Here is a 12,272-nt window from a genome sequence, read left to right as displayed (position 1 = left end):
CACATGGAAGATCTTCTCGTTTCCCGCTTACCATGTCCCGGTCATATACAATGAAACTACTGAAAATGACCACCTCTTTGAGACCATCGCATTATCTAGACCTGATATTAAGCTCCATCATATATTACGTATAATGTCCATCCTCTTTGAGAAGACCACCCCCTAGAAGACCATTTTTCAATGAAATATTTGGTGGTCTTCTCAAAGAAGCTTTACTGTATTCTTCTCTTTCCCCCCAAACCTTTGCCTGGATGGTTTCCACTGTTTCTTCAGTTGACTGCGCTATTGATTCCATCAAAACAACCAAAACCTGTTACAATGGTGACAAACGGGAACCATTAGTAATGTTTCCGTCACCATTGATATCAATGGTGATGCAAACAGAAGGTTTCTGTTTGCCTTTCCGTTGAGGGGTTCACCCGATGGAAACCTCAGACGGAACCCCTCAACGGTAAGCCAACACTGATGTGAACAGGGCCTAAGCCCGACTTTCTTATGTCCGATTACTGATCAACCCTTTACTCAATAACTTACAAGACTCCAAACAGGATGGCCAAGGCTACATGAACACAACCGTTTGTATTTTGCGGCCTGTAAACAAGTTCCATAGATTTGACTTGAATGGGTGAGACTGAGCTGCAAACACGGACAGGAGTAGGACCTGCTCCTAGTTTTGTAACTCTGTCCCAGGGCCCCCACACGGATCAGTGGAGACCACGGTGGTGTGTATGGGGCCATTACAAATGAATGGCTCTGTGTGCTATCTATTGAACAACGAAAAGGACATAAAACAATGGTCGTGTACATGGGGTCTAAGGTATATAATGGGGGTCATCAGAACCACCGTATAAACACCGCATTAGAGATAATAAAAAGACAAAACAAAAAAAAGACCCCTAAACACTTTTTTCTTGGTCCAGCATTTTCCCCATGATATTATTCTGCACAATATCAAATACCTCCTAGTGTTAATGGGTAGACAACCGCTTCTAGGCACTAAATAGAGGGGGGGGGGGTCGCTTCTTTATCATCTTGGCTTTAACCAGGGGACCCCTGGGGCAGAATTACATGTGTCTAAAAAAAAGTGTGAAATTGCTCCTTAAAGGGGCTCTGTCACCAGGACTGACCCCTTCATCTTAGTTGTCCTAATAATGCAGAACTAGCGGGTGCAGGAGCACTCACAGAACTGAACTGCCTCCCAAAGTGCTGATGAGACAACATGGAAATTGCTCCTCCCCTTTTTAAAGTGGGTGGGTCTTATTTTCTGATCCCCCGACTGGCACTTTGGGAAGGGGGGAGGGGATTCAGTGGGAGAAATGATACTCATTCCCTTAGCTTTGATCCTATATCTATATATATATATATCTATATATATATCTATATATATATATATACACACACACACACACACATATATATATATATATAGTACATTTGCCCTAATCTAAACTATAAATAAATAAATAATAAAATAAAAAATATATATATATTCTTTGCCTCCTTCCCAAGTGCCTAATTTGCTTAGATAATAATGACCGCCCTGAGTTTATTCTAGCACGGAATATGATAACAATGCCGCTCTGTATCTACCGAGTGAGATCACCGGCTTCTGTTCTACGTGAATACTCACAATGATCTCTCATCTTCATCAATGTTTCACTAGAATTTGAAACAAACTTGGTGAACAGGTTTGTTGTGGCTGCAACGGCTCGAAACAGAAACTTCTTCTTTATTGTCCTGTCCTTTAGTTCAGATCATGCCAAGATGACAGGGCAGGTCTGCTTTTTGCTTATGGGTCTGTCCTGTGGACTGTACTAGCAAACGCTGGCAGGAGAAAGGGTGCCAGACGATTATGCAAAAGGAAATATTGCACACAGTACCTTTCAAATGTGGCACGAATAGAAACTGCCGTCAAGGAAGGAGAAGTCACACTGATATATGCAAGAGCTGGACGTTTTGTAATGATTAACTAGATACAATATAGAAGTGGCTTATTACCGCCTAGGTCAGAGGTATGAACTGGATGCCAGTCTGGGATTGGCGTGTATATACTTGCACATGTACAGTGCGGTTATGCGCAAGAACGCACCCGCTACTGGGCAGATAACCGGGACAAATGCCCGTCCTTTCAATCACTGAACCACAAATAGCATCACAAACTCCCCAGGTATGAGACGGAGCTCTAGCTGGCACTTTAAAGGGAGCACTGTGGTTGGCACTTTTGATGGGGGCACTGTAGTGGTCACTTTAAAGCGGGCACCATGGCTGTCACTGTTTTGGGGGGACTGAGGCTGTTATGCTAGCACTTTATAGGCACGGCATCAGCATCTAGCGACACACTGAATGACAAGATAGCCACGAATGTCAAGGCACCCCCATTATCCTTATAAGAGAGGGACCCCATCTATCAGACATTTATAGTCACAGGAAGCAGGAGGTGTGGGTCAGTTTTCGTTACATAGGCCAGCGAAAATGTATTTGCCTTTGTCGGAAACCATGTTGGAGAAAGGGAGGGCAAAGTTAGTTACTTGTTGTTGGATGTACAACAGCCATTCACCCCGCCTCAGGTCCATTAGGTACTGCATGGCAGACAGCCTGACAGTAGACGCATGGGTGTAGCTATAGGGGGTGCCAAGGTAGCATTGGCATCCGGGGCCTAGTGTCTGAGCAGACCCAAAGACCCCTCTGCCACATAAGAGGACACCAGTATTATAAATGACACGTAATAGGTGGGGGGCCCTGTTATAGATATTGCATTGGGGCCCAGAAGCCTCAAGTTACGCCTCTAAGTACGCGGCAGAAAGCGACCAACTTGAAGTTGGAGACTAGAGGTGTCAGAATTAGTGGGCTCAGCCAATTCCGCTCCCTGACCTTGTTGTAAAAAATGGGTCGTCATGGCACAACCCCTTTAAAGTTATAGGTGCATTTCCACAAGCAGTGGTACAGAACGTGTAAATATATGCGGCTTTGACTATGGTTTTGTATATGGGTTTTTAAAAACTGTTTTCATACAATCCTGTAGTGGTGTTACATTTGGCCACTGTTTCTTCATTTACCTCTGTAGAAAAAAGATGTAACATCATTTGAATCTCCATTTGCCGGACAGTTTTAATCCTCACCTCCGATTCGCCTAGAAACGCTTACAAAACTTCCAAAAACACCCACTTTCGGGTATATTTACATAGGTCTCTCCCCTTTGGCGGTTCATTTCACAGGGCAGTCCCATTGGGAGATATGTCAAAAACGCAGCATGTGTTTAATACCCCGGTGCTGCTCTCGCATGTGCCACTGAGGCGGGCACTTGAGGGGCAAGTTCTCCTTATGCATATACCCCATATGCAAGAGTGTAGCTATAGGGGGTACAGAGATAGCAGTATTATAAATGGCACATGGTAGGTGGGGGTTCCTGTTACCAATTTTGCATTGGGGTCCTGAAGCTTCAAGTTATGCCTGTACTCCTACCATTTATCCCAGTACTTTATCAGATCGCGTTTCCCATTCATACGTTAAGGAGGGTATTAAATTGTACTTTACATATAAATGTCACAATGATCTTGCCAATTAAATAACAACGTTTTTGTAGAAAGAGGATTTTTAATAGTTTGCAGTATCCAGCCCGACTCTCTCATCCCTTTTTCTATCTATGTTGCAAAAAAACCAAGATTAAGTATTCTCATCATCCTTTTCAAATGATCTTGTTAGCACATTCAACTCCAGGAGCAAAAAAAAAACAAAAAAACGGTGGTGCCCATGTCAAGATGTCTTTGTTGACAGCGCTCGGCTTTCAGTGGGAACAAAGCAGGCATTGGCTTACTGCAGTGTTAAATGTACCTACCGGGCACAGCATGATCCTGTTAACCTCATCCCTGCCAGTGAGGATCACATCGGGAATGTATCACCTATATTTTTTTTAAAATCTGTACTGAAACATCTGTTTTTAATTATCTGATGGTATCATTTATTTTCTGTACATAGCCATAGCCGGAAGCTCTGAGCTCTAAACAGCAGTTCCAGAGATTTGATTACAGCGCCAACATGAACCTCAGTCAGAAAACGTCTTATTGACTTCTATGGAAGATTGTTGTGGGCGTGCTCTGTGCAGAGAGAGGGAGGAGGTGAGCTGTGCCCATCATCTATTGTCAATGGGTTGATGTGTTATCTGCCTTCAGCTTTGTAATAGGTGTTACCTTTTATTGTAATTTAGCCCACTGATAATCAGATAAGTAAAGTGATCTCTACAGAAAAGTGTCAGTCTAATGTGAGGGCTCAGTGGTTCGTGTGAAAACTGAAATATTTCCGAATTTTTAAAATATACGCAGTGATAAATAAGATCAAAATCTTAAATATATATATATATATACACACAAAATCAGATATGTAGCTGTAGCCAATTTTGGAAAGATCTTCTAACACTGCAATCTATTAGATTAGATCTTTCCTATGGGGATCAGCGAAAAGTATGGCATCTCTTTGGCCATGTATATTCTCACTCTAAGGGCTTATTCAGACGAACGTGATAAACGTCCGTGTAACGTGCGTGATTTTCACGCACCTCGCACGGACCTATGTTAGTCTATGGGGCCGTGCAGACCGTCAGTGTGTCCGCTGCGTGAAACGCACGACATGTCCGATATTTGTGCGTTGTTTGTGCATCATGCACCCATTGAAGTCAATGGGTGCGTGAAAATCACGCGCAGCACACGGAAGCACTTCCATGTGACGCGCATGATTCGCGCAACAGCAGTAAAAACTATGAATGAAAACAGAAAAGCACCACGTGCTTTTCTGTTTACAAACATCCAAACGGAGTGTCATAATGATGGCGGCTGCGCGAAAATCACGCAGCCACGCATCATATGGTGATGACACACGGAGCTGTTAAGTACCTTTTGCGCGCGCAAAACGCACACGCTCGTGTAAATCCGGCCTAAGGCCGGACTTGTATCCGTATCATACCGATCATGACTACTGCGCTCATAGAAATATACGACGCCATAGTGTACCTCTGTGTGCCTGTCCGTGAACCACTGAATAAAGTCTATACCAGTCAGAAGCTGGTGCAGATTTCCGCTATAATTTATACCACTTTCTGACATAAATTATAACAAATGCATCAGGCCGTGGTTGGCCATGCCCCTTCCGCTAAGCTTCACCCACGGCTCAAGTGGCAATTTTGAAACTTTTGGGCAGTTTGCGTCATTTCTACGCCAGAAAACTGCCATAGAAAATTTGTTAAATTCCCGCCGCTTAGTTTACCTACACTGGCTCAGTGACACTGTGAATGGTAATTATTTTATAATGTTGACAAACTATATATTAATTAGACCTAAATTATGACAAAATAGTGTTACATTCATTTTGTTTTGCCTTCCAAAACTTCTAACGGGTTACAAAGCTTGCATCACACTATTCCTAAATGCAGATGTAGCAGAGCTGATCATCGCAAATTGGGATCATCATTCACCGCAATCCATCATAATATCTAGTCAATGGTTTAACTCATATTGCAGTTAATCGTATTGCAATATCTCAGCTCTTTGTACAATTGATGCAGTCCCCAAAGAGTTAAATGCCAAATAAAGTTCTGCTTCATCTATACATAATCAAATACGAAGTGGTTCAAATTGGCAGCAATCCTTCCTCGCCCCTATAGGCATCGGTGAGAATGGCAGGTTGGCCTACTATTTGGCCGTTTTGGGACTAAGAGTACCCCTAGCTGAAGACATCTTATCCACATTGCCCCCAAAATATAAGGGTAAGACTCCTTTTGGGTACAGAGTTTCTATGCACTGAAACAATTGCAAGAGTAGATGCACAGATTAGGAATTGCAGTCTAAACCATTTAAAGTGACAGTGCACCCAATACTTAAAGTGTAGCTAAACGTTTGACAAACTTCTGGTTGGTGGGGTCTCAGTGCTCGGACACCCACCAATCCAAACTTCTGACATGTCACAATGACATGTCAGAAGTTTGTCAAATGCTTAGCTACACTTTAAGAATCTGTCAGTACTTTTGAGACCTCAAAACTGCTGACAGAGCGATATAGGGGAAGGGCATTGTGATGATACCTTTTAGCTCGGTTATGCAAGTTGCATGGCCGAGACAAACGTTTAATTCCCCTGGTGCAAGTGCCACTTTCTGCTCTAAATGACGGCTGTAGCGACCAATCAGGAGACCAGTAGCGTTGCCAATCAGAGCAGAGAGGCGGGCCTGGCAGTGTGCAGTGAGAAGAGCCAAGGAGAACTTGCCCCTCAAGTGCCCGCCTCAGTGGCACATGTGACCGCAGCACCGGGTATTAAACATTGATTTCTCAATCATGCGAGACAAAAGGTCTTATTGCAATGCCCTCCCCCCTCCCCTATGTTGCATTGTCGTCAATTTTGTGGCCTCAAAACTGCTGACAGATTCCCTTCAAACAAATATATTCTAATTTGTTTTAATTACTTTTTAGTTGTTTTAAAATTATTTTTGAAGAAAAATCGTTTTACCTGGGACACAGTAGGGACGTCAGTCACGTCTTCCTCATGTTCAGGCTCCACAACACGGACTCCTTTACTGTCATCTGCTGCCTGTAAGGTTACGTAAAGGAAGTCTTTAGTGTACAAGGTACTTTAATTAAAGGTGTCATGTACTTTCTTAGAGGTGCTGCACGAGGCCAACTAGTAGAGCGTAAAACCAGATGCGCGCCGCATGGCGGGAGAGATTATCTAAACCTCAATCAAAAGTAACAAACACGTTTGGCCACATATTTCCATAATATCCAGGCGGTGAAAAACAGGACGCGAGGCCTGATAATGACTGGTTTCAGAATAAGACACTTCTCCAGTCCCTGCTGTGGTACGAGCAGATGCAAATAACTGCTGCATGAACGTTACATTGTCTTATTGCTGAATGGACAACTGGATAGACGACCAGGACAGATATCAAATGGTTGAGCGTCACTCTACATATTATACTGGGAACCGCAATATGAGGAGTTGTATTCTGCAGATGCTGCTTGTAGGGCAGTGGTGGGGAATTGGATTTCACCGAATCTGATTATTTCTTTTTGTAGGAGTTTGTTGTGAGTGATTCAATAAAAATAGAGAATTGCTCGTAATGCAATTCCTTAATATATGTGACTGCAAATCAGAGACCATTATATAAACTGAAGGCAGGTAATCCATGGCAATCAGACTTTTTAGTCTTCTCTTGTGTTGACCCAGGGTATCACTGAATAGTGGCTGCCATTTTGTGCTATGGCCTAACCAGTGATCACTGGGAAACTTAAAATATATACCAAGTTGTATAAAAATGGTACTTAAAGGGTAATTAAAGGGTAATTAAACTTTCAAACTTCTGACATGTCATAGAAACATGTCAGAAGTTTTGATCGGTGGCGGTTGGAGCACTGAGACCCCCGCCGATTGCTAGAACGAAAAGGCAGGAGCGCTCGGGTGAGCGCTGAGCCGCTTGGTTTCTGATCTTTTTTCGGAAAGCCGATGTAGCGGTGTATGGACTCAATAGAAAGTCTATGGGCCCGCACACCGCTACATCGGCTTTCCAAAAAAAGCCATTTAGAAACAAAGCGGCTCAGCGCTCACCCAAGCACTTCTGTCGCTTAGTTTTAGCGATTGGTGGGGGTCTCAGTGCTCGGACACCCACCGATCAAAACTTCTGACATGTCACTATGACATGTCAGAAGTTTATTGAAGGTTTAGTTACACTTTTAAAAAAAAAGTAATTTGTAATATAATATCGCCATTCGACAATAATCCAGTATTCTACACCTACAGAAGAACATCCCATGGCCCCTTGGTATCTACGTAAGCATTCAGAGTTATAGGGGTTGTCCGGGCATTTTATATTGATGGCCTATCCTTATCATAGGTCATCAATTTTCCAGTTTACAGGTACAGTGCCGTACACTTCCATAGTGGCTATGCATTGGGATTGCAGTTCCGGTCCCATTTAAGTGAATGGGACTGAGCTGCAATCCCAGACACAGCTGCTACAGAAGTGTACTCTTAAACACTAAAGAGGCCGTGGTGAGGCTGCAGCCCCATCAGTCAACTGATTGGTTGGTGGGCCAGGAGTTGGACCCCCACCAATCTGATATTGAATGACCTATCCTAAGGATAGTTAATCAATATAAAATGCCCAGACAACCCCTTTACCCTGTCCACGCTGTCTGGCTTCTGGTATGACCGGTCTTATATTGAGTATTAGAGTACTCAAAACATTCTTACCTCTGCAACCAGCGTGGAGTCTTCTGTCTCCTCGGCCAAAGATGGTAAGAAGTAGGAATCCCTCCTTTGCACCTAAACACAACAGACATCCCCTATGTCAGCCAAGTGGAGTAATACCCACAACCACTATACTTAAACAACCACTATACTTAAAGGGAATGTATCATCAGAAAATGACATTATTTTAATCAAGATTTTGCTAGAAATATATATTTTTTAAGTTTTGGTGGTATTTTTTTAATTTGACTATTCATAGAAAAAAAAACCTTGAAATATTGCAGTTTTCTCACTGGCCACTAGAGCAGTCACAATAATCTGAAATTTCCTGTTTTCTGCAGCTCACTTTTCAGCTTTGCTGTAAATACAGCCACAGGATGAGGAGAATCATCTCATCATCATCATAGGGTGGGCATGTTAATATCAGCTCTATTATAATACTGGAAGCCTAAATAAGGCAGGATAGTAACACTATAGATACAGATACGGCTCTGCATGCAGCTCCCCTCTCCCTTCCTGGCCCCTGTGGAAATGGGGTTGTACTCTTACTTCCTGGAGACTGTCGAAATCTATGACATTACTCTGTCTCCACTAACTCCCAATAATTTCAGCTGCCATAAAGCACACACACCCTGCTGCACTGTCTATACAGGAAGGAAGTATGTATCTCAAATATGGCCATCTCCAGCGAAGCTTATCTAAATAAAATATAAAATTGCTACAACATTAAAAAAAAGAACAAACACATTATTTATCATCTATATGCTTAAATCTAATTAATGAAACTAAAATTTAATACAGGACACATTCCCTTTAAAACCAAGATATTTAGGAATACAATACAATCTACTAAAATGAATGCATAGCCCTTAGATCCTGTTCTTGCAAGCCAAGCAGGCAGTCACGGATTAGGCTACCAAGGGCCCATTGAGGAAATGCTTTAAAAGTCCCACCTTCAAGGGTGTATATACCCCAGAGGCAGATCAAGCTGCTGTGACACCCATGGACAGAGGGAAACCAGCCCTGGTTGGTCCCATCCCCTTTGCTATTGGCTGGTGAGAACCTGTGTAGGACTATCCTCTACAGAGGAACTACAATGTTAGCAAACAAGGGACAGCGGATTAGTCCAGTTATGTAATGGGCATGCAAAGGGGAAACAAACACCAGTCCCTAGAATAAATGCATGTCCACTTTCAGTTGTATAGGAAACTCTGCAATTATTTCACACACAGATTATATACTGTCTTTTTTGGACTATAAGATGCATTGGACCATAAGACTTACCCATAATTAAAAGAATAAAAGAGAAAAAAACAAGTTGTTTTTTTTTTTACAGGTGAAAGGGCACAATGCCAGCCACAATGCCCCAATATAATGCCAGTCTTAGTGCACCAATACCATGCCAGCCACAATGCCCCAATACCAGGCACAGTGCCCCAATACAATGACAGCCACAGAGATTCAAGATATTGGCAGCTATAGTACCCTCACCCTCCCCTGAACTCACCAGACAACAGAGGTGTGGAAAGGCAGGGGTTAATGGTGTTGAATCTGCTCTTCTTGCTGCTCTGTACATAGGAGGGGACGTAGCCAGAAGGTCCTTGCAGATCAGGACCTGCACAGATTTACTGCGCTGTGTGTACATATGTCTGAGTTATTTGCTCACTAAACAGTCAGAATTGACTGAAGTCTGTGTGTAAGATGGGACTCCTCAGTGAGCAGATAACAGAGATTCCTAAAGGTCCTTTTACCCAGGACGATTATCGTGCAGACGAGCGTTCATATAACGCTTGTTGCCGATAATTGTCCTGTGTAAACAGGGGAACGATCAGCAGATGAACGAGCAAACGCTCAATCATCTGCTGGTCGTATCGTTTTTAAAAAGTAAAATATTATCGTTGTCGGCAGCACATCTCTGTGTGTAAACAGGGAGACGCGCTGCCGACACGATAATAATGTATGGGGACGAGCGATCGGAGTAACGACTGCTCATACCCATCCATAGCTCCGTGTGACAGGAGCAAACGAGCGCCGATCAACGAAGTCTCTTTGATCGGTGTTCACTGCACAGGCCGATTGTCCGCCGGTGTAAAATGCCCTTTACACACAGCACAGGACAATCTGCTGCCATAACACAGCACTACAAGGACCCTGTGAATCATGGAGCTCAGTCTCCTGCTTCTTTATACACTGGCAGCTGCATGCAGTCGGACTATTAGACGCACCAGAAGATTACAGCACAGTTTTTAGGAAAAAAAACTGCGTCTAATTGTCTAAAAATTATGGTAATCCATAAAGACATAATATATGCCAGCAGTAAGTGATCCACACCACTGGCAGCTTCAGATAGACCTCATGGGGTCTCTTGGGGCTATGATCCATTATTATGTCCAAACCAGGGCCCGCTGTAGGATCCCCTTGTATACCAAGACGAAATTTGGCTTACAGCTAGATTTTCCTTCAACAGGCTGTATCTATTTTGTACCATAAAGCCTTTAAAAAAATATATGCAACATTTGTTGGTTTTGTAGCGAATATGTTAGTTACCTCCTTTAAGGTGATGTTCATGCCTTCAGTTATTGGAGACAACATGGACTCCAAGTCTTGGTCATGTGGCTCCAGGCTTAAACGTTCAAGCTGTTCATTAAGGGAGTTGCGTTGGGCAAGTAGAATCACTTCCTTCTTCTGGTTTAATCGCTCCATTTGTTTCTTCATAGTTTCCTAGATAGGAGATAAATAAGGGAGTAGATTACTAACTATACATACCATGAGTGGTTGCAGGGAGCTTGTTGTACACGTGGCTTTCCTTGGTACAGGGCCAAATTGCTACAGCTTTCATTAGAAGCAATTCTGTTAAATAGGGAAAACCGGAGTTTGCCATTGTTTAGCAACAGGCTCTGCAGCCACGGAAGACCACAATGATCTCCATGCAGACATCAGCGTGGTCACCTTCTACATCATACAACTTCAGGTAAGATGAATTGCTGATATGCCACAACTGTTGCCACACATGCATTTTTCGGTATGGTCATCATTCCCCAGTACTGAAGCGGAAAGTTTTAAAGGGTAACTAAACTTTTTAAAAACTTTTGACATGTCATAAGTTTTGATCGGTGAGGGTCCGAGCACGGAGATCCCCAACGATTGCTAAAATAAAGTGTCAGAAGTGCTTGGGTGAGCGCTGTGCTGCTTTGTTTCTGATTGGCTTTCCTTGGAAAGCCGTGCGTGGTGTACAGAATCATACACTTTCTATTGATTCTGTACACGGCTCTGAAAAAAGCAGAGGAAAGCCGATCAGAAACAAAGCGGCACAGTGCTCACACTCGTTTTAGCAATCAGTAGAGATCTGAGTGCTAGGACTCCCACCGATCAAAACTTTTGACAAGTTACTATGACATGTCAAAAGTATTTAAAACTTTAGTTACACTTTAAGCTAGTGAATGTTTTTCTCCATTGTGTGTTGGGTAGTGGGTTGAAATAAATGGGTTGTATGAGGTTATGTTTCTAGAAACAGCGCCACTCTTATCCATAGGCAGCTCTGGTATTGCAGTTGTGAAGGATGGTTTATTTGCTTATATTCTCTGTATTAAATTACATTATGAATTATCAAGCAGGATGCCGAATTACTAAGATATGTTTTCTCCATTTTGTAATGACCTTCCCTTTTCCGTCCCTTGGTTGAATTTGATGGACATGTGTCTTTTTTCTGCCGTACTAACTATGTAACTATGTAACACTATATAATTCTAGAGGAGTCTCAATGAAATGTCTTATCTTCATGTGTTCATAATATGGTCTTCATATTGGCTGAATGCCCAGACATAAAGTGCAACTATTTCTCATTATCACGAGAACGAACCACTAACAACACCTCGTTATATGCTTGTCTCCAGGTGTTACCCGATGTCAGCATTTTAATGAAGAATTATAATTATGTACTTGAAATATTCTTATGGTCTGCTATTGGCTGAATAAGAAATATTGTCACATTGTCTCGGATTGGTTAACCTCCTACACCCCTTTTGAATGATATTATTATAATTGAG

At 42.6% G+C, this 12,272-nt stretch overlaps 1 protein-coding gene across 3 annotated transcripts in view; it reads right to left on the bottom strand.

Moving 5' to 3' along the window:
- The window catches only part of SYNE2 (spectrin repeat containing nuclear envelope protein 2), a 257,014-nt gene that overhangs the window by 92,063 nt on the left and 152,679 nt on the right, over positions 1–12,272 (bottom strand). For all 3 annotated transcript variants that reach the window (XM_075843762.1, XM_075843764.1, XM_075843763.1), the window contains exons 62-64: positions 10,774–10,947; positions 8,230–8,301; positions 6,490–6,570 (exon numbers count right to left, since the gene is read on the bottom strand). In XM_075843762.1, coding sequence (XP_075699877.1) covers positions 6,490–6,570; positions 8,230–8,301; positions 10,774–10,947 — 327 coding nt within the window. The remainder of the gene's footprint in view (positions 1–6,489; positions 6,571–8,229; positions 8,302–10,773; positions 10,948–12,272) is intronic.

Source organism: Rhinoderma darwinii, chromosome 12 (assembly GCF_050947455.1).
Source record: "Rhinoderma darwinii isolate aRhiDar2 chromosome 12, aRhiDar2.hap1, whole genome shotgun sequence".
Taxonomy (NCBI): Eukaryota; Metazoa; Chordata; class Amphibia; order Anura; family Rhinodermatidae; genus Rhinoderma; species Rhinoderma darwinii.
This window is presented reverse-complemented; position numbering and strand designations above follow the sequence as displayed.